This window comes from Rhinichthys klamathensis, unplaced genomic scaffold (genome assembly GCF_029890125.1).
Source record: "Rhinichthys klamathensis goyatoka isolate OS25496 unplaced genomic scaffold, OSU_Roscu_1.1 h1tg000209l_1, whole genome shotgun sequence".
NCBI classification, from domain to species: domain Eukaryota; kingdom Metazoa; phylum Chordata; class Actinopteri; order Cypriniformes; family Leuciscidae; genus Rhinichthys; species Rhinichthys klamathensis.
Genome location: NW_026606734.1, coordinates 425,001 through 451,203, shown reverse-complemented (window position 1 = coordinate 451,203; position 26,203 = coordinate 425,001). Strand labels below are relative to the sequence as shown.

The following is a 26,203-nucleotide window of genomic DNA, read 5'->3' as shown; positions in this document are numbered from 1 at the left end:
CAAATGACGATTTTCATTTTTGGATGAATTATTCTTCGATACGACTGTTTGCTGCTCAGCGTTATCTTTCCTCCCACAGGGAAATATACAAAAATAAATGAATATATATATATATATATATATAATAAATAATATAAAAAGCTATGAACATTGAAGGATGACAGTCTCTGTTCATGCTTTTAATTTATGCAAAACTAAAACTGTTCTGCAAACGTTTGTCAATCATACGAAGTTTTGCACAGTGTTCTAGCAAAATGTATTAATGTATATATTTGGTCTTAAAGACAAATAGGATGATAATTATAGTAATACAAATCCATCAGATACTAAATCGAGAGCCAAAACTGAGTTGTCTCTGAAAGGTTTTAAATGCGTCGACACCCCCTGTATTTATGCTTCCTGTGTTAATTGTAATTATATGCAGTATATTTTGGGTAAATAACAGCTTAATAAATGAACCAATAATGAATGAGTTGAAATGCTGTTGTTTGAATGAGATCCTCCTGATGTTCTCCTGCTTTTACTACAGATCATCTGGTTATTAAAGAACTGAAATGATTATTAATCCTCCTTTAATACATGTGTGTGATTTATCCTGATAAAAGAGCTGGAGTGAGGATTATAGCAGGTTAGTACTTTTGAATTTATACTCTAATATATTCAGCAAACTGATGATATGCATCGTCTATTGGTTTATATTTAACATCTGTGTATTTCTCATTTTCAGAAGTGGAAAATTGTGTCTGCATTTGCATGTCGATATTTCAGAGGTAAGCATGAAATGTTTAACGCTGGTGCATGTTTATGTGTTCAGGATTCTCTTGGCCTTTTATTATTACATATGTAGATATATAATAATGTATTTATATATATATAATATTATTATAATGTAGAATTAAAGTCAAATAAGGTTACATTTTCTCTTTAATCTTGACACTTCTGCACCAACTTTTTTTTAGCATTTAAACGGTACTGTGTGTGTGTGTATATACATATATATATATAGTATGTCTGTGTGTGTGTTTTTGTGTATATATATATATACATGCATACATAAAATGTGTGTGTGTGTGTATATATATATATATATATATGTGTGTAAATAAAATGTATGAATGTATAGGCCTATACATATATGTGTGTGTGTGTATATATATATATGTATATATGCACACATAAAATGTATGTGTGTGTATTGTGTATATATATATATATATATATATACATGCACACACAAAATGTGTGTGTATATATGTATAAATAAAATGTATGAATGTATAGGCCTATATATATATATATATATATATGTGTATGTATATGCGTGTATTTTTGTGTATATATATGCACACATAAAATGTATGTGTGTGTATTTATATTTATATTGTGTGTGTGTATATATATGTATGTGTATGCATAGGCCTCTCTATTTATATATGTATGTATATATATGTGTGTGTATATTCAGAAACATTCAGTCAACAACATTTTAATGGATTTGTCCAACACATTCATGACAGTGAGCTCCAGCCGCTTTCCTGAGATATTACTGCATTACATCGAATCACCACTGAAAATAATAAAAAGTAATTTAACTTTAAAGTGCAATTGTGTCGTGAAAATAATGTCACAATGCAAAACGCTTTTCTTTACACAGGCTGGCTTCATATCTAATACCTGTATGTATAATATATATATATGTGTGTGTGTGCATATATAGATAGACGTTTTATCATGATATTCACGCTAGTAGTTTCTCACTATTTTATAAAGCAAGAGTTTATATGTGTGCAAACAGAAACGACACACTCACTGCGGCACTTTAAAGCATCGGTTTCTGTGCAATCCTGCATGTCAGCGCTCTACAATAACAGTGAATAGTGTCAGAGACGTTCTCCGGTGCTTCAATAGAATTGCTTAACTCTATCCCAGCGGGTAAAAGTCGAGTCCTCACGACACCCTCCTGAAACCACAGCCGAGGCTCATGTGAGGGGTTTCTGTGCAGATGCTTCATCCTTCAGCTCCACGTTAGAGAGCACAGGTGGCGTTTGTTCACCACAGATTCCTGAACCGCTCTTCTGAACCGAGATCCTCACGCTGTCTTCAGGACGACCTTCACGAGGGAGTAATGTGGCACGTGAGGAGACAGTATGAAGGCTAAGATCATTTACTTTGGTGTTTTGGTGCTTACTCAACGCAGAGATGTCCTCACTGTTGCAGACTCCATCATCATCATCATCACCATCCACAAGCAAAGAGGAAGAGCGTGCGGAGAGATCCACAGCTGTCGTGTCTGCCAACAAAAACTGGTTTTATTGCACACGGTTTCAAAAAGTTTTAATGTGTTCAACATAATGATTTGAAGATTTCTACCATATGAGATTGTTCTGATTATCTTTATCATGTGAGATAAATCTGTGTGATTTGAAGTGGTGTATGATTATGACAGGGTTCGTAGTACAAGCTGCTTAAAATGCTTGACTTTTTGAAATTTAGGTCCTGGAAACCCTTGAAAACAGACATTTATGAAAATAATTATTAAAAGACGATATATGTGAAATTAGCGTTTAATTTTATTGATAAAACAATCTTTTCACACAAAATGAAGCTGCAGCTCGTCTGATATAGAGGTAATTCGCATGGCTATTAGGGGTGGGAATCACCAGAGGCACCACGATACGATATCCCGATACTTAGGTCACGATACGATATTATTGCGATTTTAAACATTGCGATATTCTGCAATATATTGCAATTTATTACCTTTTTTCAACTTCAATTTTTGCATTTTTTCCAAACAAAATTATTACATTTATATCGCCTAAATGTTTGCGCTCATTGCAATTTTTACAATGGGGGTAATATTAAGAATTTACACAACACAAGGAAGCTTGATTTAAATTGTTTAATTAAATTGAAAAAAGTAGCACAAATAAATACAATAGAATAAAGATACAAATAATGACAAATAAAGAGAAAAGTTTTTGAATAGGTCTAACACTAGTATTCATAAGTACAGAAACTGAATAATGTAATCAAATGGATATACAACACTGTATACTACCCAGATAGAAACACTGGGTAGTATTTTAGTCCTGAATAAATTAAATACATAGGCTATTAATCCTGATTCCTTTAACTTAAAGCCATCTTTTGTTGTTTTTTTGACAACAAAATTAATGACAGACACATATGGCTGCCGTGACTTTAAGAGCTAGTGCACGGATCCTCTGTTCATTATACTGGCATGCGTTTTATGCTTATTAAAGACAAAACCGACTATGTTTAGAGTATACTCACGAAGACCGAAATTGACACAATTTTGCGTGTTAAAGCAATACAATCCGCGAAAAATAACATTTGTTACTGGCCAGCTGTTCTTGAGGCGGATTTTCTATGAATGTGCACATAGAAAATAATCTCAGAGCGCGCGAACACTGATTAGTTTGAAATCGCTTGAATGTTTAAACTGGTAAGACTTAAAAAGACTTCAGTCACGATGCACTGCTGGCCCGATTGTGCAAGTGAATATGCCGTCATGTCCCGACTCCTAAACGCGAGTGTGTCGCCGCAGCGCTTGATGCTTGCCTTGCACAACACATTTTGAGAGAAGAGAGATAGAAGACGCGGCACCGCTGAACACTCACGCAGACACGCACTCTACTATCAAAGTTAAATTCTCATGTGTAGCTAATTTAAATAATAAAAGATCGATACTTGGCGCCCGTGTATCGATACAGTATTGCCACAGAAAATATCGCGATACTATGCTGTATCGATTTTTTCTCCCACCTCTAATGGCTATGAGTTTGATATCTATCTATCTATTTACCTTTTTTTAGAATTTGAAAGATAATATAGATATTGTTTGATAAGTGAGATCTCTGATTGAAGTCCTGTAATTTCATGTTCCAGTGTGTGTACGACCCCTGTTATGATGATGTGCCCACCTGGAGATGATGCCGACGCTTCTGACGTGTGCTGAACACATCCTTCACCGGCATCTTCCGTCACGTCACGCTCATTATCTGACAGTGACTGGAATAAGACTGAATTAAAACTCGCTGACAAACATTATTTCACCTTTATTTTTAAATGTAGAGCTTTATACAATACTATGGAGGCTAATGATTTCACTGATTTGTATCTCACAATTCTGACTTTATACTTCAATAAATTACCTCAATTATACGTCACATTTCTGAATATTTTCCCCCCTCAGAAATTATGGGTTATATACTCGGAATTGCAAGAAAAAAAGTCTGAATTGTGAGGTTATATATGGTAATTCGGACTTTGTCAGTAATGTGGAGGGAAAAAATGTCAGGCTTGTGAGATGAAAGTAACTATTAACTTTTTTAATTGCAAGTTTACATCTCAAAATTCAGACTTTTCCCGCAAAAAGAGAAAAAAGTCAGTTTATAACTCGTAATTGCGAGAAAATGTCAGAATTGTGAGTTTATATATCATAATTCCAAATTTTGTACGAATTGTGAAAAAAAAATCAGAAATGAGAAGTCATCTTTTTTAATTAAATTAAAAGTTTATTTTGCAAAAAGAAAAAAAAAGTCAGAATTGCAAGTTATAAAACTCACAATTTCAAGAAAATGTCAGAATTGTGAGTTATAAACTTGTGATTGTGAGAAAAAAGTCAGAATTGTGAAATAATTTCGGAAGTGTTTTTTCCCCCCCAGTTTATTTAGATTTTTCCATATAAACAGAGTACATCGCACAATTACAGATACCATTTGGAATATTACATATATGTACGGTAATTAATTCGGTCTCTTTTGTTCATAGAAAGTACCATACAGCAAACAGAGACAGAATAAGATTAATTCTAAGTTAAGCAATAATAAAAAGGAAATATACAATTATGGATCTGTCGTATGAAGCAAATTACGTCCATAATTTCGGAAATGTGAGGTAAGTCATAATAACCTTTTTTAATTGCGAGTTTACATCTCAAAATCCGGACTTTTTCTTGCAGCTCACAATTGCAAGAAAATGTAAGAATTGTGAGTTTATATTTTGCGATTCCGACTTTTTTCCTCTGACTTGTGAGTTCTAAACTTACGAGGTAAAAAACCTGCAATTACCTTTTTTTTTAATTGCAAGTTTAGATGTAAAAATGTGTATTTTTTCTCGAAAAAAGTCGATCGCGAGTTATAAAATCACAATTGCCAGAAAATGTCAGAATTGTGAGATAAATTACCTTTTTTCTTCTGTGGCAGAAACAAGCTTCTATACAATACAGATATGATGGGGAATCTTATGAACATATTTTGCCCCGAAATTACAAAAGGAAATATAAAAGTTAAAGCCATAATTGTCCTAAATATGATTTTCTTTGCATTTCGGAGTGAAATGTGACCTGGAGATGTTTCTGTGCATCTACCTTAGACCAGTTTTTGTCCTCTTGGTTTCCAGATGTTGCAGATGCATTCTGGTATTGATCTGATGCGAACGGGCGCATGGGGATTCGATGCAGGTACCCAAACCCCACGCCACAACCGAGACTGAGAGAACACACACGAGAGCAAATACAGGTCCTTCTCAAAAAATTAGCATATTGTGATAAAGTTAATTATTTTCCATAATGTAATGATACAAATTAAACTTTCATATATTTTAGATTCATTGCACACCAACTGAAATATTTCAGGTCTTTTATTGTTTTAATACTGATGATTTTGGCATACAGCTCATGAAAACCCAAAATTCCTGTCTCAAAAAATTAGCATATTTCATCCGACCAATAAAAGAAGTGTTTTTAATAAAAAAAAAAAAAAAGTCAACCTTCAAATAATTATGTTCAGTTATGCACTCAATACTTGGTTGGGAATCCTTTTGCAGAAATGACTGCTTCAATGCGGCGTGGCATGGAGGCAATCAGCCTGTGGCACTGCTGAGGTGTTATAGAGGCCCAGGATGCTTCGATAGCGGCCCTAAGCTCATCCAGAGTGTTGGGTCTTGCGTCTCTCAACTTTCTCTTCACAATATCCCACAGATTCTCTATGGGGTTCAGGTCAGGAGAGTTGGCAGGCCAATTGAGCACAGTAATACCATGGTCAGTAAACCATTTACCAGTGGTTTTGGCACTGTGAGCAGGTGCCAGGTCGTGCTGAAAAATGAAATCTTCATCTCCATAAAGCTTTTCAGCAGATGGAAGCATGAAGTGCTCCAAAATCTCCTGATAGCTAGCTGCATTGACCCTGCCCTTGATAAAACACAGTGGACCAACACCAGCAGCTGACATGGCACCCCAGACCATCACTGACTGTGGGTACTTGACACTGGACTTCAGGCATTTTGGCATTTCCTTCTCCCCAGTCTTCCTCCAGACTCTGGCACCTTGATTTCCGAATGACATGCAAAACTGAGCAACAGTCCAGTGCTGCTTCTCTGTAGCCCAGGTCAGGCGCTTCTGCCGCTGTTTCTGGTTCAAAAGTGGCTTGACCTGGGGAATGCGGCACCTGTAGCCCATGTCCTGCACACGCCTGTGCACGGTGGCTCTGGATGTTTCTACTCCAGACTCAGTCCACTGCTTCCGCAGGTCCCCCAAGGTCTGGAATCGGTCCTTCTCCACAATCTTCCTCAGGGTCCGGTCACCTCTTCTCGTTGTGCAGCGTTTTTTGCCACACTTTTTCCTTCCCACAGACTTCCCACTGAGGTGCCTTGATACAGCACTCTGGGAACAGCCTATTTGTTCAGAAATTTCTTTCTGTCTTACCCTCTTGCTTGAGGGTGTCAATGATGGCCTTCTGGACAGCAGTCAGGTCGGCAGTCTCACCCATGATTGTGGTTTTGAGTAATGAAACAGGCTGGGAGTTTTTAAAAGCCTCAGGAATCTTTTGCAGGTGTTTAGAGTTAATTAGTTGATTCAGATGATTAGGTTAATAGCTTGTTTAGAGACCATTTTCATGATATGCTAATTTTTTGAGACAGGAATTTTGGGTTTTCATGAGCTGTATGCCAAAATCATCAGTATTAAAACAATAAAAGACCTGAAATATTTCAGTTGGTGTGCAATGAATCTAAAATATATGAAAGTTTAATTTTTATCATTACATTATGGAAAATAATTAACTTTATCACAATATGCTAATTTTTTGAGAAGGACCTGTACATGTTGTTTAAAGTGCCCTTATTATGCTTTTTGGGATATTGCCTTTCATGTAGTGTGAAATAAATCTGTTCGTGAAGGTTAAAGGTCTGCAAAGTTTAAAAGATAAAGTTATCGTCTCCCAAAACTAAGATTCGATTCTGAACTTCTTGAAGCGATTCGTCTAATTCCAGTCTTTCTTTCTGTTCGGATCTGCATAGGTTTGTAACTAATTTGCATAATGCCAGTCTATGGTTTTTTGGCTGGTTCATTGGCTGCCGGCGAACAGCATCTCTTTGCTGGGCCGTCTGACCAATCAGAGCAGAGTAGACCAATCAAAACAGACTGGATCATCTGACCAATCAGAGCAGAGTAGACCAATCACAACAGACTGTATTCTGACCAATCAGAGCACAGCAGCTCTCAGAGAGGCGGGGTTTAGAGAGACTGAATCCTGAGACAAGAGCTGATGCTGGAATGGATATTATGAGAAAATTAAAGTGTTTTTTGACCTTGTTTGCATGTAAGCCGGTCGTAGAAGACTCGTTTACAATAGAACCTTTTAAACAGCATAATAGGGGCACTATAAAATACAATTTTCTATGATTATTGAATGATGTGCACGACAATACAAGTTACAAGACATTATTTAGAACAAAAAGTGTAATGTAAAATAAAAAAAGCATCAAAAAACAGCAGTTGGACTGTATTGTGAATGTATTAGTCAGTTCTGCTGATGAAATACCTTCCCTCTCCGCCCCACGCTCCATTAGGAGTGATCATCACCTCCCTACAGCGGTCACAGCGTGTGTTATACACCAGCAGCTTCAGCGCTTTCCCCTCAGACGCCTCGATCAGCGAAAAGAAGTCCTCCGACTGCAAAGATTAACGGCCAGTGTGATTTCATCTTCAATTTGCATTCATATTCAAATGCAGTCTTTCAGTTTGATTCTGTGCCAAACCGGCTTCGATCAGCTGATAAACAAATCTTACTTCCTGCAACACCTGATCTGCGCCAACAATGTAATCCGAATAAGGCTTCAGTCCCGCCAGTTCAGCAGGAGAATTCCCTTCCACATCCTGAAACAACAATAGACCAAGCCAATTAACAACCAATTAAACAACGAGCTGGGAAACAACACATCCAGTGCTGTCTGAAAGCCTTAGTCACCAGGAATATTGCAGTGTTTATTCTGAGTTATTTATCTTTGCACATCATCATTATTATTATTATTTTGAATCATGTTCCTGGTAATCTTGAATCTGAATAACTTCCCACTTATTTTTCAAGAAAAAAACATTTAAATATGTCATTTTGGTGATCAACGATGCGTTTTAAGGGATACAATTATTGACTACAAGGGGACTTTTTTTTCTTCAAAAATGCTGTAAATCAATACAAATATTATATTTTTCAGTTTTCAACTAAAAACAGAAAACTTTTTATTTACACTTTTTATCATCTCCATGTAAACTACAAAAACGCAAATTTGTAACAACTGTGACTTTAAGTACATTAGATAACATGAACTAAGAATAAGCAGCATTTTTATTAATCTTTGCTCGTTAATCTCAACATTTACGAATACATTTTAAAGATCAAATGTGCTATCTTTTAAATTTAGTACACACAATATAAACTAACATGCATATTTCTATGGAAGCTTGTTTTCGGCCACAGAATGAAAAATAAAAAAGGTAATTGCGACTTTATCTCACAATTCGGACTTTTTTTCTCACAATTGCGAGTTTACATCTCGCAATTCTGACTTATTTCTCAGAATTGCGAGATATAAAGTCAGAATTGCGTGATATAAAATCCCAATTGCGTGTTATAAAGTCAGAATTGCGAGATATAAAGTCAGAATTGATTGATATAAAGTCGCAATTGCGTGTTGTAAAGTCAGAATTGTGAGATATAAACTATTCTGAGGGGAAAAAGTTAGTCTTTTTCCCCCTTAGAATTGGCCTGATAACTCGCAATTGCGAGTTTATATCTCACAATTCTGAGAAAAGATGTCAGAATTTCTAGATTTAAACTCGCAATTATGTGTTATAAAGTCAGAATTGTGAGATATAAAGTCGCAATTCTGTCTTTTTTTCTCGCAATTGCGACTTTATTTCTCAGAATTGCGACTTTATATCTCGCAATTGCGACTTTATTTCTCAGAATTGCGACTTTATATCTCGCAATTGCGACTTTATTTCTCAGAATTGCGACTTTATATCTCGCAATTGCGACTTTATTTCTCAGAATTGCGACTTTATATCTCGCAATTGCGACTTTATTTCTCAGAATTGCGACTTTATATCTCGCAATTGCGACTTTTTCTCATAATTGCTACTTTATATCTCGCAATTGCGACTTTATTTCTCAGAATTCTGACTTCATATCTCGCAATATTGAGATAAAAAGTCGCAATTATTATTATTATTTTTTTATTCAGTGGCGGAAACAAGCTTCCATATATTTCTATTAACTAGCATTAATAATAATAATCATTAATACATGCTGTAAAATATATATTGCTCATTGTTAGATTGTCAGTTAATGCATTAATGAATGTTAATAAATGAAACAATTAATTGTATTATTAATGATTAAATTAGACACAAAAAAAAACTTTCAATAGGGTTCTGAGACTTTTGGACTCTACCGATTAGGAAAAATGTGTATATTCCATCGTATAGTAATTGTTTTTGCAAAGTTGTCATTCAATAAAAAAACTTTGAACAGGACTCTACCGATTACATTTTTTAGCTCACCAGCACATGCCAGACGTTGTGATTGGCCCCTTGGAACGTGCAGAACCGGACGCTGGCTCCCAGTAAACCCTGACCGCCCCACATGTTACTGGGCACGACCTCCAGCTCTCGGATCCTCATCACTTTACTGCTGTAGACCTCCAGCTTCACCGGCTTCTCCACGTTTGCCTTCAGGAGGTCCTTCAGCGTGCTGCTTTCTTTATTCTGATAACACACACATACACACAGACGCACACGCTTTAGGCTCTCAGTTTGACATCAGAGCATTAATATGCAAGGAGTTCTTCAGATTATCATCATCATCATCATTATGATTTGTGACTTCTGGTTCTGACTCATCATTTTTAGTGTAACGCGTCTGAAATGGTCGGAGATTTAGGAGTTTAGATCTCACCAGTCTGGTGTGTCCAATAGACAAAATAAAATCAAAGAAGGGCTCCAGGCCGGCTCGCTCTGCGGGAGAATTCTCCTGGATCTGGGAATTAAAGCGGAATATTATGGAAGAAAGCTCGTTTTCACCACATGATGGTTGTGTAAACCATAATTATGACGAAATTGACAGTCATAAGTAGGGATGCACCAATATGACAATTTTGGTCGATACCGATAACCGATGATTCTTTATATTTGAAAGCCGATAACCGATATATCAGCCGATAAATATAAATCCAATTATTTTTTAATAATTTTTGAGAGCCTGATTACAAAAACAAAAGTCTCACCATTAAAAGCCGTGTCCCAAGCACTCAATTATAATGTTCTCATTATAATTTTATGTAGCTTATATGACAGACTTGCGCTGCGCATGTCACACTTAAATGTATTTACCTTTTTTGAAGTGATTCCAATCATATTTCAAGCAATTCAAAACCATCATGGCGAACAGTGCGCATCTGAAGTGTCTCAGCTAAAATAAATTATCCATTATTTATTGGCTTTAATATATCGGCCAAATTTTCTTATAGGGCCGATTTCAAATATCGACCGATATGGTGGCCAATGTATTATGCATCCCTACTCATAAGTCAAAAAAGTCATAATTATTAGATCAGTCAAAATCTTGTGAAGAGATTAAAAAGTCAAAATTATGACAAACAAAAGTTATATTTGAATTTGCCATAATTTGGCAATTTGGATCTTGGTAATCTTTTAAAAGGAAAATACTGTAGGATTTTAAGACCCATATTTTTCCAAGTGACAATATTTCGATTACTACTCTAATAAACATAGAATTCGAGGAAACTCGAAGATTTTTAAATGCTGTGACACTATGAAACACGGTTGACAAACCTTAAGGTCGTATGTAATTTACTTTATCAAACCTAATTCCTCAGGATGTCTAACTAAATGCAATACTGACTAAAACAGCTGTTAATGACGCACTCACCGCGTGCACGTGATACCCGCTCTCTGCAGCAAACACGCTCTGAATCAGACCCATCATGAACTGCGACGTACGAACAACATCATACTACAGCCAAGCGAAGCTCATGAATATTGAATAGTACATGAGCACGTTGCTTAGTAACCTTCCTGAAGCTAATCGTTAATATTCATACATCTGTCTGGTTTTAGCCAATCACGTAGACTTCTGTCTGAGCGACTCGTGACGTCAGGCCTTCGCCATAGTAGGATTCGTCCGTTCGCTTTTCTTTTTTTTTTCTTTTCTTTTTTTAACTCTTTCTATTTAACTCAAACATTTACGAGACGAAAACTGATAAGGATACAAATAAAGTGGAATAAAACAACACCACGATTTGTAAATTCGTCACCGTAGTGTTGTCTAAACAGACGTGAGTAATCAATCTTAGATGATCGCTAGAAATCAATAACACAGGCGGCGGTATCTGTGTTTGATTATTATTCCTGTGCAGGTGTCTAGCAACGGCAGATTTCCGTTATTTTAAATCACAGGTGCTGTTTGATGCCTCTCACGTTATTATAACTCGAATTAGTTTAATTATCTGGGGGGGAAAATATGTCAGAAAACGATAAAACGTGTTTGGTAAGTTTTGATTACATATGTTCGGTCATTTTTTATCATAATGGAAACCTACATTTAGTAAACTGTTATAATGACTGATGTTTGCTTCAACAGCCGTTGATTATATATTATATGAGGGAGAAATGCTTCAGACATGCCATAAATATAGCTGTGGAGAATTTAAAGTTGTATAGTAATGATCCAGTGCTTCGTTTCTTCAAAGCTTTCGCAACTCTGATGGAAGGTACGTTAACGTTAGTGACTTTATTTATTTACTATTATAAAAAAATTCCAAAAATTGAGATTTTCCTTATAAGAACCGTTTTCGGTTCCTCAAAAAAAAAAACTTTCATAAGTGAACCGATATTAAAATATCGTTAAAGAACCTCCCCTTTTTAGGAATGAAAGGGTTTTATGGATGTTTAAAGGTTCTTAATGGAACCGTCGATGCCAGTAGACCTTATTCACAGCAGCGCCATTTTGATTTTTAACGGGAATGAAAGAGTCATACCTGTCATCATGGCGCTGCTCTGAATAAGGTCTTTAAAGAACCTTTATTTTTAAGTGTTTCCATTTTCCCTACTTTTTAGGTATTTATGCTAGTTGTTGATGCTTATGAAGTTATAATGTTAATATGGCAAACTGATAGTGTTGTTGTTGTTGTTGATGATAATGATAAAGGCTCATGCACATACATTGCAGGTCACATTCAAGAGGCTTTGCGAGAGCTCGTCCAGCTGAAAGATCATCCACATCTGTCTCTGTGCTCAACAGTAGCTCTCATGTGCGCACACAAACGTTGCGAAACCATTGGTAACCCTGACCCAGCCGCTCGTTACATACACTGAACTGAATGAAACATCGATTCAGGGATAAAGTGTGTCTTTCTGTGTATACCCATTAGATCGAGATGCTGTGAATGAGCTGAACTCTGACCTGAAGCTGTCTGGATCCACAGCCGGTGACAGAGCGTTGTATTACGCAGCGTTGCTTTACTGGATCCTGGAGCTGAACCACAAAGCCAGAACATGCATCAAAAGGATGCTGAAACTCAATGATGCGTCACCAGAGGTTTGTACAGCTTTCTGACCGATCAATGAATGTTTGGAGTTGACACTGAGGCCACATTTACACATAGCCGGGTATTTAGAGAAACAAATATCCCCCCCCCCCCCCCCAAAAGTTGTCATTTACATCAACCCGCATAAATCCGCCGTCGAGCGCCATCATAACTCTGGGCGCTCACATGACGTTAAGCATGCTCTGGCGCATAATGTGACGTTTGAGAACCTAAAACCCTGTTTCTCCCAGTCGACACGGCAACACATAACCGGCGTTATCAGAAATCTCCACTTTGGCCGGAGTTTTTAGAAATAACCGTTTTCTGTGATTAAAAACAGGGTTTTCGTGTAAATGAGAGGCCAAACCGCAGGGAAATATCTGCGTCTTCCCTTCGTGTAAACGGGGCATGAAATTAGAAATGCACTGATATGAACATTTTGGCTGATACCGATAACCGATAATTCTTTATATTTGAAAGCCGATAACGAATATATTGGCCCATAAATCTAAATCCAAATTTTTATATAATTTTTGATACCCTGCCTGATTACAAAAACAAAAGTCTCAGCTTTAAAAGCCATGTCCCAAACACTCAATTATAATGCTCTCAACTCATTATAATTTTATGTAGCCGATATGACAGACTTGCGCTGCACATGTTGCACTGAACCGTATTTTTTTAAGTGATTCCAATCAATTTAAAAACCATCATGTTGAACAGTGCGCATCTAAAGTGTCTCAGCTGAAGGAAAATATCCATTATTTATCGGCTTTAATATATCGGCAAAATTTTCTATAACCGATAACAATGACATAAAAAATGAACATATATCGGCCGATACCGATATGGTGGCCGATATATCGTGCATCCCTAATTTAAAAGATGCCGTGTTAAACACCTTAAACAGCCTACAGTATCATATTTATACGCAAAGGCCTCTAAATGTCAACATGATCAAAACTTTGCTGTCGCACACTCTGCTATATGCCTAGTTTAGACTTTTTAGGGAGTAAAATGCCTTTTTAGTGTAATTGTAAAACCGTCCACCTTCAGCTTGTGGTTCATGAGTTTTTGTTAAACGTTATAGATTGTTTTAATGGGGATTGCGAGAGCGTAATTGGAAATATTGCATTCGAACTTGCTGGTATGCACTAAACACAAGGCCACAACTTGTTTTTCTTTATTACCAGGGGCTTATTCTCAAAGGCTGGATAGTGTTGAACTCTGACACGGAAGAGAACAGACATCAGGCTATACGTTACTTTGACAGCGGTGTTCAGGACACGGGAAATTTATTTGGACTCATGGGAAAAGTAAAACCTGTCTTTAGAAGCAAACGGATGATGTATTTTGAATCTTACAGGGACTAAACTGTTTCTTTGACGTGCAGATTGAGTTCTTCATGGCGAAGCAGAATGAGCAGTGCGCTCTTGACATTGCCAATCAGATCATAGTCTCTCATCCAGACTTCAGCCCGGCACTCGTCGTGAAGATGAAGGTGTTCATGTCTCTGCGTGACTGGCATCAAACAGAGGACGTCGCCCGGAGGTGTGTGTTGTTCACTGTTCTTCTGAGCTTTTATTTGAAAAGGTAGTTTTAGACGTTATTCAGTGACTTTGCTTAAAATGTGTAGAGTTCTGGAGAGAGACGGGCATGATCTGAAAGCTCTTCAAATGATGACTGTTATTGCTGCGGCTAAGGATGGAAATATGGAGATGGTAATTCTGTTTCTTTTTATTTATAAGTGTAAATGGACTATTTAAAAACTGAATTAAATCGTTTATACCACTCTATACTTATGAAAGCACTTATTTTAAAGTCCCCCTGTGGTGAAAATCAAGTTTTTAATGTTGTTTTTGTGTCTATGTGGTGTTTAATACGCTTTAAGACACACCATGTGTAAGTTCATAAGTCGACAGCATTGCTGAGTATTTTCTGCTTTAAACTGCAGTGAACCAAAGACAGTCTCAAAAACACGGTTTGAAATCGCTGGTGTTTCTGACGTCACAAACGACCTTGTAACCAATCAGATCAACGTGTGATCGTCAACCAGTGGATCTCTGAGCTGAGGGAGTGAGTGGAAGCGGGGCTCATTTGCATATTCATAGAACCGCGCGTACTAAATGAGGCAAGGGTGTCGAGTTACATTCAAGATATTTTAAGACATGAAGAAATTTCAAAAAACGCAAATTTGTAACAACTGTGACGTCATGCACATGCGTGTAACATGTTCTTAAAAAGTGACATCGGCATCTACTGGGCTGGCAGTAGAATAGAGCGTTTTTAGCCGTTTTTGCCGATCTGTGTGAACAACGGGGATCGTTTTGACAATGTTGTCGTCTATACGCAAAGGGAAACGCTTCCGTTTTTATTACACCGTTGTTGTGTAAATGTACCCTAAGAACCTGAAAACCATATAAATTTAGTTTTTTTTAAGCTTCCTGTTCCTTTTATCTCAGACTTTCTTATTTGTCTGTGACCCACAAATGTTATTCCATTGTGTATTTCAGGTGAAAGAGCGTCTTCAAGCTTTAATGAACGCAGTTGAGATCTCTGAGCCCAGTAATCCCAGCCTGCATCTGGAGATCACAGCACCCATCAGCCGACTGGTGCGAATCACTCTCAATATAATCACTAAACATTTGTCTGCTTATACACTGTCAGCGCTAATGTGTTAATAAGACCAGGCTTGTTTATTACACACCGTCCTCACAGGGTTTTTTGCATCCCTAAGTGTCTGTTTCCATGATGCTTCTTGCCCTTGGGTCGTTTCAGAGCTATTAGTTTTTGATTTGGAGCTTGTTTCACTGGCTTGAGACTAATCTATCCGTCCTGATTATTTATTTATTTATTATTATTTATTTATTTTTATTGTAATTATGCAAAAACAAATTGTGACACTATATACATGTGCTAATATACAAAATAAACAAACAAACAAACTTACAATCAGAGGTGTAAAGTACAGGTTCAGAAAGTAAATGTCCTCCTCTGTATTTTGTTCCAATCACCTGGATTTGCTAATTAGCAGTTTTCCAGCCAGGAGAGAGAACTAATTAGTGAAATCAGCTGGGTGTGAAATCAGTTCATGGGTGGAATAAACATATGGCAGGACTTTTACTTTCTGACCCCTTGGACTTCACACCTCTGCTTACAGCCAACAAAAGTCAATTCTGATAATGTGCGCGTGCGTGTGTGTGTGTAAATGTATCTAAGTGAGGGAATGGAAGCATATGAACCAGAGAGTAGCTGTAAAGTATAACAGATTTACCAATAGTAAAAACAACAAATAAAAAATAAATAATAATAATAATAATAATATCCGTCCTGGTTATTGCAGTATAGTCTCTGAAAAGCTCCATAATCTCCCCCACTGCAGTGTGGACACAACACCGAGATCCTTCAGATGTTGACTGTGTTTGTGCGTCGGGTTTCGTCACGTGCACCAGCATCTGATGTCCTCTGCGAGCTCGGCGATCTGCTCAGTCTCCAAGACAAGAATAAAGATGCACATAAATGCTACTCTGCAGCACTGAAAACAGACCCCAAATGCACATCAGCGTTAGTAGGTACGGCATCGTCACATGCAGGCAGCAACATTATCATCACTGTACTAAACTGTAATGCAATGTCAAACTGAGCTGATATGAACTAACAATAAACTATTTTATTTTAATGTTTACAACTGTAACTGTTGACAAAGTGTAACAAATGCATTGCTCATTGTTAATGTTAGTTGATGCCTTAACTAATGGGACCTTATTGTGTTCGCAGATTATTTTCATTATGGTATTACAGTAATAAGGAGAGTTTTGTAACGTGGATTTGAGGGAATATGTTTTTAATTGTCATTTAAAATAGTCAAGTTGCAAAAAAATCTTAATAGTCCTAAAACAGGCTTCATTTTAAATCTGTTAAATTCCAAAAGTTGCTATAGTATAGACATAAATCTATGCATTAACATATTTTAATCTTCATAGGCACGATCAGATGCCAGCTGATGTGTGATCAGCTTGAAGAAGCCGCCCAACAGCTCGCGTTCTTCTGCGAAGTGCAGGAGTCTCTTGGAAACGTAGCGGTAAAAAGCTGAAAAATAACAATTTCTATAAACAGACTCTCTTCTTATTACACACGTTTATAAGTGGCATTAGACCGTATTCAGGGAATGTTTAGATGGGTAATAATTAGTCCTGATTATGCCTTTAGTAGTGTAGTGTAACTGTGATGTACATATGTTTGATTAAACAGGAAGTTGCTCTGCTGAAGGCCATTTTGTCCAGGAAGCAGAAAGCAGACGAGGAGACGGTGATACAGTTTCTGAAAGACTCCGCAGAGCTTCATTTCTCTGCTCTCCGTGGCTTAAATTATGGTGTCGAATACCTGCAGATGCTCGACCTCAATTTCCTCCTGCGAATAGTGCGCATGCACCTGGAGTCCAAGCAGGTGTTTATCCTATATCAATTCATTAGCAAAATCAAGGATTACTAGGGAATGCAAGAACTGATAAAAATGTAATGCAGGGTAAGTCCCTTTAGATAAAAGAATCTGACAGATGCATGAATGCAAATGTAAGTTGTAAGAAAAGAGGATTTTTACTTCTGGAATTAGTCAATTAGTTATTTTTTGGTGTGATTTCACAGGATTTTCTCCTCATTCCTGGACAAACTCCACCATTTTGGCTCAAACACGCAAATATGATCTTAGAAATGATCGTCAAAGCCATTCCTGGCATGTCAGCGAGCTGTTACTATATGGCCTACGTCAAGTTCCTTCTAGGCAAGTGTGTCGAGATAGGGGAACATTTAAATGTGTCACCTGAGGTTATGATAAACGCTGTAGTGATAACATTCCCAGAATGCCTCTGCAGGAGATCACAGGACAGCCCAGCAGCTTCTGAACCTGTGCATGGAGAAGGAGCCGACCGTGCCGGAGGTCCACCTTCTGCAGGCCCGACTGCACCTGAGCGCTGGAGACCACAGCTCGTGTCTGAGCTGCCTGGAGGCTGGAGTCAGCATCAACTTCCAGGTGAAAGAGGAGGAGCTTTTGTTCAGTCACGTACATTGGGTGTCATTTATGAAACACGAGCAGAACGAATTTTTGTGTAAATCGTGTGTAAAGTGGTTCTGGTGTAAATTTTCGGATTCATTAAAATGTTCGTATTTTCCAAATGTTAGTTGGTTCGAAAGAAATCTACACCTGCTCCCAGCCACGCGTAAATAGTGAGTTGAACATCCGAACGTTTTGCTCATTAATAACTAAGGCTGCATTTTAATTCACCTTAATCGGGTACATATTTACACAGCATTTTGAAAAAATATTATATATAGTATTAGTAATTACATACGTTTTTTCTTTTTACTTCTGGGACTGTTTGATTAACAGATGAAACTCCATTAACTGCTCTGTAATGCTGCCAAGCTTGCTTTTCTTTAGGACCTGATACGCCACTATGTACGCTTGAAAATAAAATGTGGTGTTTCGAATGAACTTCTGATAATAAAACTTCGATTTCTGCATCTGAGAAATTTTTCTTTTTCATTCGCTTTTGAGAAGACACGTTGAAATCCTTCGTTTGGTGTCATAATATGATGCCCATATATAGTTGTCAGTCGGATTTAATGGGCAGGATTTATGGTAATTGAGAATGAGCGTGCACGTGCGTCCCATTTACGACTGATTGGAATTCATTAACACACACACACACATTTCACTATCACATCTGACGTTTACGAAGTATTTGTGAATCAGGAGATGAGTTTTCGGGAAGGTCTCTTTACCCGCAAATCACTCTTATATATTTACTCGTATATTTACGAAAGTTTCATGAATGAGACCCATTGTTTTTTCTTGTGTGAAATGCACTGTATTTGGAGAAGCCTTTTCCCCCCCCTTGAAGTCCACTAGTTTTCATGACTATCTCTCTGACCATTAGATTTCAAATGGAAGGTTTTCCTTCTGCCACTTATGACTTTAATATAATGTGTCCTTGCTGCATAAAAGCAAAGACTATAGAATAACACAAGATGCGTTTCTACTATTGTTTTGAATGGGGGAAAAGTGCAATGCTCTATATGGTGGAATAAGTCCCGCCTTCTAAATAAGAGCTAATCGCCGATTGGTTAAGTCAGTGCAGCTGCCGTTAGAAGCTCTGGTTCCTATAGAAACAGTCATACGCACACTTCCACTACGCATGCGCATTAGCTTGTTCCAGCCTGAAAATGTTCGTTTTCTGTATTGATTTGAGCGTTTAGAAACAAAATGGATGAGACAGTTGTCAGATTTCATTGGAGATTTCAAATATGAAATTCACTCTCGAGAATTTGATGTTTTCCCAATTCAAAGAGATAGGAGCTGCACTTGCATGCCCGAGAGGCGTTTTAAAGATGGCCGCCTAGCGAAATGTCTTGTATCTTGTATAAAAGTATGAATTTCTTTATGAACGTTAGTGTAACTGGACCTCTGGTATTTGTGTGTTTATATCTTGAGCTCATGTCTGTGATTTTGTCTTTTACAGGTTCGAGATCGATTCCAGTTCAATCTGCTCAAATCTCGTGCTCTGCTGAGGTCTGGAGACCTGAAGAACGCTATTCAGTGCCTGAACATCACAATGAACATGGCAGGGGTCCGCAGGCCCTCAGAGGGCCCGCAGTCTTCAGTCACCAGCAGTGAGCGAGTGTCTGTGTACCTGGCGCTCACAGAGGCCCTGAGACTCAACGGACAACAGGTCCAGTCTGCACTTTCACCAAAGGCAGTGTTGGGGGGGTAACTCATTACAAGTAACTAGTAAAGTAATGCATTACTTTGAAAAAGTAACAGATATTTTGTTGTAAATTTTAAAATAAGTAACGCAGATTACATTGTTTTCCCATTTATTGTCTTACAGCTCTCTTGTCCTTATTGAGACAAATCGAAGTGCAGAGGCGTTATGTGTAAACATGATGGTTATTTTTACATTTTGAGCATTTACTCATCTCACTTGCACATAAAAAAGATTCAATATTCCTCAAAATTAATAGAATTAGTGAAATACAGAATCAGAATACTATGCAAACCTCCAAAAGCTAAATATGTTAAATAAAACATAATTTTTTATGCATTTCATCTCACTTTATTGACCAATGTACTTGCTTCTGACTTTTGATGATTCAGTTAAACCATGATAAGTAACAATGACTTTAGATTTTTTTTTGGCAAAGTAAGTGTTAAACTTTCTTCTCCTGCATCCTATTCTTCCATTATCCAGAATGGCAGCACAGTTGCTAGTTACTTTTAAGGGAGTAACGTAATATTGTAATGTATGACTTTTTAAAGTAACTTTCCCCAACACTGACCAAAGGTATACCCTAAAATTCAACAAACATTTGAACCAACCAGCCCCTTCTGAGCTCTCTTGTGTCTTAAGAATGCTGTGAAACCTTCTCTTTCCTCAGCACGAGGCCACTAAAGTTCTGCAAGACGCCATTCTGCTCTTCAAAGGGACACCAGAGGAGACGCGTGTCATGCTTGCTAATGTGGATCTGGCTTTGGGGAGAGATGATGTGGACGCCGCTGTGGCCATCCTGCAAAACATTCTGCCTACTGAATCAACCTACATCCAAGCCCGCGAGAAAATGGCTCACATTTACCTGGAGAGGAGAAGAAACCAGAAGCTTTACATTGCATGTTACAGGTGAGAACTCTACTTACATTGTTTATGAGTGACAGGTCATGTCCACATCATTTTTCTCAAAATTGTAAATTTTAAAATAGAATAAAGTAAAAATAAGGGTTTGACATTAACACTCGCCAACCCGCCAAATGCGGTTGGAGTTTAGCAGTAACGCTGCTTATTGCTCTTAAACAGTCAAATACACTCAAAATAATGTCAAAATGGCGAGTATTCACATAAACACAGTCATGTTTTAAGTGAACGTAAATAGTTAAGAAAGAAAACGCATGTGTGACAGTATAATGGATCCATCTGTCAGGTCTTAAAGTGACAGCAGCCTAATAAACCTGCTGCTAAATTACACCAAATGACATGAAATAAAAAATAATATAAAAAATATCTATATGGCAATTTTTCCCTAGTTATTGATGTGGAAATGCTGAGTAGGTAGTAACTTTGGAAAAAGTGCATTAAGAGGAAAAAAATATTTTTTCAAATCTAATGAGAAAAGTTCCAAAATTAGAATTTGGGGTAAAATAAACATGATTATCATGAAAATAATGTCACAATGTAAAATCTTTTTATTTTTATTATTTATTTTGAAATATGGGTGAGATAAGAGACTCACTCTAAAGCTGTAAGAAAACTTCTTTAGTATCTTTAAAAAAGTATGTTTTTGCTAAAGCATGTGGAAGTTTACTTGCCATCTTAAGATAAAAATGTTTCAGAGAAATAAGTGAGCAGCTTCCAGGACCTCATACTAGCATCTTGCTGGCTGATGCCTTCATGAACATACACCAGGTATATATTTCATGTTCTGGGATTTTCATTTGGCTTCTCATTACCAAACATCTCACAAAATCTTTATGAACTATAAAAAAAAATCTTGTTTTTAAAGCCAGAGGAAGCGGTCAAGATCTACCAAGAAGTAGAGAAGATGGCTCCTGAATACACATTAGCCAAGAAAATAGGCCAGGCTTTAGTGAAGGCTCATGAATATCACAAGGCAAGTGGCTTCTACAGGTTTACAGAGGACTTTTACTTTGATAAAAGTTAAAAGAAGGGTTTGCTTCTCATGTTTCAGGCGGTGAGCTACTATGAGACGGCTCTGAAGACCGATGCGCTGGACTGTTGTTTGAGTGTTGAGCTGTCCGAACTGCTGCTTAAACTCAAACGATTGGAGGAAGCTCAGCAGGTCCTGGAGAAGGCCTTGGAACATCAACCTAGTAATTACCACTTAAATAAACATGAATGAATGCCACAAGAAACAGGTATTATTGTTCTCAGATAGATTTTTCTCTCTGCTTTTGCAGCTACTGCATTGACTACAATGATGAATGATGTAAAAGTGTTACGACTGTTAGTAAAAGTGCTACGGGCCAAGAACGAGTCCGCTCTGGACGTCGTGCAAAAGGTTTGTGAGTATTTTAAAAGTTATATCCAACGGTAGATGCCCATATGTTTATTTACAAGTTTTGGGGGTCTGGTAGCCTGGAAAAACCCAGACAACTTCCGGCAAATTTAGATTTGCTCTGAAAGTTAGTCTGGCAAAGAGCTCATTCAAGCCCATTTCCAATCCGTCGAAATCGCGGCACCAATCAGAAGCGTTGGGGCGGGCTTTACACGATGGCGACAGCGCTGGGATTTTGAAGCAGATTTTGTAGCCTACATTACAAAGATGGATGCCGCCGTCGAACATCACTCGTTCCAATCAGCTATCGCGTCTGTTTTAAGCCATTTGAACGTTTCCTTTTTGTTAAAAACCGAGCAAAGAACAACACTCGGAGATGTGTCTCCGCCGCTCTGCATACGTCATCTCCTTCATCGCTCTGATTGGGTTTAGGTCTATCCGCGACGTCCGTTGGTGACGCCCCTCTGGAAATGATTTGTCTATGATGCTTTGCCAGACCATAACTCAGTTACAACTGAGAATGGTTTGGTTTTAACCAGGCTAGGGGTCTGCTAGAATACATTTACATTATTTACAGTAAAAAAAAAAAAAAACATTTTTCTTATACTGTACATTGCTGCTTCAACCCTGTGCCTGAAACGCTCTGTTTAAAGTTCCTGTTTTGCCTTTCTGAAAAGCCCAGTCTGTTCTGATTGGTCAGCTGGTGCAGTCTGTTGTTGATTGGTCAGTGGTGGCAAAAATCCTATACCCTCATTCACACTAATATAGTTCACTTGAGGGAGTGAATGAAATCGTTTGTTCTTGTTGTTTAATAATTATTTGAAACTTAGCAAACTGGCTGCTCCAGTAGTAAGATGAAAAGATTTACACTACCGTTCAAAAGTTTGGGGTCGGTACGATTTGAAATACTTTTAAAAGAATTCTCTTCTGCTAACCATGGCTGCGCTTATTTGATTAAAAATACAACAAAAATCAGTTATAGTATTAAATATTATTCCAGTGTAAATCAGCTGTTTTCTGTGTGAATATATAGTAAAGTGTAATTTATTCCTGTGATCAAAGCTGAATTTTCAGCATCACCAGTGTCAGTGTCTTCAGTGTCAAATGATTCTTCACAAATCAGTATAATATGAGGATTTGATGCTCAAGAAACATTTATTATTATTATCAGTGTTGAAACAGTTGTTGGTCTGTCAGTTGTACAGTTTTTTTTATTTTATTTTTTTGGATTCTTTGATGAATAGGAAGTTCAAAAGAACAGCATTTGTTTGAAATAGAATCTTTTGTAACATTATACATGTCTTTACTGTCCTTGATAAATAAAAGTATTGATTTCTTTCCTCCAAAAAATAAAAATAAAATTCTCACTGACCCCAAACTTTTGAACGGTAGTGTATCTTGAACTCTTAAACCATAATTAAACAATTCAATTATCAATTAAACGGAATTTATTCCTGTGTGATATTACGCTGTACCCACATTGGACCAGCGGTTTGGAAAACGGATGGATGGATGGATGATTCAGGTGTGTGCGCCATCTTCTGGTCTGATGCGGGAATTCATTCAGTACACGACTCTCACAGTGCATTATGGGTATTCTCTAGCCGTTGAGCGTACATTATGGGATTGAATGAGTGCACTCGATAACGTCCACTATGGTTTCAGACACCACTATAAATGGATGTCCCCTCAAATAGTGCAAATAGTGCCTTATTTAAGGGTATAAGAGGCGATTTTGGACACAGCCATAGATATAACAGCAGTGACGGACCACAAACGTTTTCAGGCAAGTGTTTTCTGTCGGAGCGATTATTTTCCCCTTTAAAACGGTTTTGATACGCGAGCGGCACGATACGACGCGACAAAGTCAAATAGCACCCATTATAATCAGTGATGCTGTCTACAATGTCGCACCAATTCCTGACAATAAACTGATGCCCTGTTCAGTTTCTGATGTACTTAAAGCAAACATGTTACTTCTGACATGAAGAACAAATGGATTGCAACGTGTTGGCAAGTTTTTTTGTGTGCAAACAAATATAAGTGTCTTTTTGCTCTACTGTCAGGCACACGATATCCAGAAAAAAGTAGTTTGCCGTGTTACAAATGAGCATCCAGCAGAATTAGAGGAAGAGAGGAAGTTGTTATCGTCCATCTGTTGTGACTGGGCTCATGAGTTTCACCTCAAACACGACCTGGAAATGGCCAAACTACGCTATACAGACGCTTTAAATCACAGCCCAGACAATGAAGAGGTCAGTCAGTGAATGTAGTCGTGAGATTTGGAGGGAATGTTTTACTATGTCACATTTTGTCATGCTCGATTTTGTCCTCCTGCAGATCCTCTTTCATCTCGCTCAGTTACACTATGATCATCAGAAACTGGACTATAGCGAGGAACTGTGTGTGAAGATACTGCAGCTCAACCACAACCACACCGCTGCCTCAATGGTAACGTTTTTATTTTATTCAGACTCCTTCAACATTTCTCACATTATCACAGTTTATTCGCTATAGTTTTGAAAATGGTAATAAAATATGAGCAGAACTCAGTGGATATTTGACTGGTTTTGTCCGTCCTTCTCTTAGACTCTCATGAATTATGTTGAATATCTGTCAGCTGTTAAATTGAACTACACAATTAGATAATACCAGTTTAGCTCAACCAGTGACCAAGCAATGCTTCATGTTGTTCAGTCTGTGTGTAAAAAGAGCATTAGCACCACTTCAGCAGAACATGGTCAGCTCAAAGTGTCTGAATCATTTTGGTCCCAAAATTGTATAGATTTTACAGTATGAATAATTTTCTGGGTATAATATGTCACAGTTTACTTTATTTTGCTCTCCTCACTTACATAAATGAACTATAGTGTCCTGCACCCACTAGTAAAAATGATATCTGGTGTCTGAAATATTTTTGGTTTGACTGTATGTGTGTTTGGTTTTATCCTCAGCTGTTGGCTGATACATTGTTTTGGAAGAACCAAAAAGAGGAAGCAGTGAAGATTTATGCTTGTATAATGGAGCGGAACCCAGGTGTGTTTCTGACATAACTCAAACATAATTATTACATTCAAATATTTCATGTCTGTTTCCATGTACGGTAGACAACTTTCATGCCATGGCCAAGTTTCTACACATTCTGCGCAGGATGGGGAAACTAGACGACGTCCAGTCTGTTTTTAAGGCGTGTGAAAAGTTCTGTCTGCTGTCGGTCAGAGAAGCGGGGTTTAATTACTGCAAGGGGTTTTACTTCTGGTCAGTGAACACTAGTCTGTTGAAAAGATTAAGGATGGTAGAGAAGGTTGTTTCTCATTAAGAAAATATTTTTTAGGATCATTAACATTTTGAGCAATTTTCTTCAGTAATTCATTTTTTAATTACCAAAAAAAATTCACAAAAAAAATTTTCATTTAATATTCAATTTCGATTTCATTGAATTTCGTTTTTTTTCTTTGTTCTCTATACAAACTGTGTGTGTGTGTGTGTGTATATATATATTTCATTCATTCCCCCCATTGAATTTATAGGTAAAATGACTTTTAAATTTTATTTGTTTGTGAGTCATTTGTCAAAGTTCATGAAAACTAAATATAAAATATCTTAATGGTCCTAAAATTTTTGTGCTTTATAATTTAATATTTTTTTATTTATTTTGATTTATAGGTCAAATATGACTTACATTCTGAGATTTTTTTAGAAAGAGATAATGTCAAGTTCATAAAAATATAATAAAATTCTCCTGATTTTTTAGTCTCTTAGTCTTTATTCTCAATGGTGTTTATAAGAGAGTGATGGGCTGTTTGTGTGATGGTTGACCTCAGGCACACCTACCATGTGACCGAGGCCCTGACGCACCTGAACCGGGCCCGAGGAGACGCGGACTGGGGAGAACCAGCTGTAGAACTGATGGTCCAGATCTGTCTGAACCCTGACAGGGATGTTTTAGATGAAGGGCCGAAGGACTTGAGGTCAGAAGATCTGATGAAGTCTGTGTTTTCAGATATTCAGATGATTTCATGTGTGATTGTTTCTCCTGCAGCGAGTCCGAGAATGAGATGAGACTGAGCACAGCTCAAAATCTGCTGTCGATGTTTCGCCCGCGCTGTAAATCTGAGCAGGACAAGCTCAGGCTGCTGTCTAACCTCTGCCGGATCTACAGTAAAGAGGACAAACATGTGGAGAGAGCCGTGCTGGAGCTCACAGACACGCTGTCCAACAACGTACGT

The 26,203-nt window shown here is 37.5% G+C and overlaps 2 protein-coding genes across 2 annotated transcripts in view; one reads left to right on the top strand and one right to left on the bottom strand.

Moving 5' to 3' along the window:
• Positions 1-1,979: 1,979 nt before the first annotated feature.
• Positions 1,980-11,426, bottom strand: gorasp1b (golgi reassembly stacking protein 1b). Its single transcript, XM_056263705.1, has 8 exons — positions 11,256-11,426; positions 10,263-10,343; positions 9,869-10,072; positions 8,096-8,182; positions 7,848-7,978; positions 5,396-5,516; positions 3,948-4,035; positions 1,980-2,290 (listed from the first exon to the last, which is right to left on the bottom strand). Exons 1-8 carry the CDS (start codon positions 11,310-11,312, stop codon positions 1,980-1,982), a joined length of 1,080 nt encoding a protein of 359 aa, XP_056119680.1. The 5' UTR covers positions 11,313-11,426.
• Positions 11,427-11,971: 545 nt separating this feature from the next.
• Positions 11,972-26,203, top strand: part of ttc21a (tetratricopeptide repeat domain 21A) — a 22,085-nt gene continuing 7,853 nt past the window's right edge. The window contains exons 1-19 of the mRNA XM_056263619.1: positions 11,972-12,096; positions 12,555-12,665; positions 12,757-12,923; positions 14,106-14,228; positions 14,306-14,463; positions 14,549-14,633; positions 15,426-15,524; positions 19,430-19,639; positions 20,346-20,584; positions 21,292-21,364; positions 21,462-21,569; positions 21,648-21,789; positions 21,877-21,977; positions 24,041-24,229; positions 24,315-24,425; positions 24,929-25,010; positions 25,082-25,232; positions 25,799-25,945; positions 26,017-26,197. Of these exons, the coding sequence (XP_056119594.1) occupies positions 11,985-12,096; positions 12,555-12,665; positions 12,757-12,923; positions 14,106-14,228; positions 14,306-14,463; positions 14,549-14,633; positions 15,426-15,524; positions 19,430-19,639; positions 20,346-20,584; positions 21,292-21,364; positions 21,462-21,569; positions 21,648-21,789; positions 21,877-21,977; positions 24,041-24,229; positions 24,315-24,425; positions 24,929-25,010; positions 25,082-25,232; positions 25,799-25,945; positions 26,017-26,197 (2,589 nt within the window). The 5' untranslated portion in view covers positions 11,972-11,984. The remainder of the gene's footprint in view (positions 12,097-12,554; positions 12,666-12,756; positions 12,924-14,105; positions 14,229-14,305; positions 14,464-14,548; positions 14,634-15,425; positions 15,525-19,429; positions 19,640-20,345; positions 20,585-21,291; positions 21,365-21,461; positions 21,570-21,647; positions 21,790-21,876; positions 21,978-24,040; positions 24,230-24,314; positions 24,426-24,928; positions 25,011-25,081; positions 25,233-25,798; positions 25,946-26,016; positions 26,198-26,203) is intronic.

Bases quoted from the DNA above. Each gene is read 5' to 3' on its own strand.
- gorasp1b (XM_056263705.1), bottom strand. From the start codon at position 11,312: ATGATGGGTCTGATTCAGAGCGTGTTTGCTGCAGAGAGCGGGTATCAC. The intron at 10,344-11,255 runs GTGAGTGCGTCA...TTTAATTCCCAG, and splicing joins GCGGGTATCACGTGCACGCG to ATCCAGGAGAATTCTCCCGC. The intron at 5,517-7,847 runs GTATTTCATCAG...GTGTTCTCTCAG, and splicing joins GCGTGGGGCGGAGAGGGAAG to TCTCGGTTGTGGCGTGGGGT.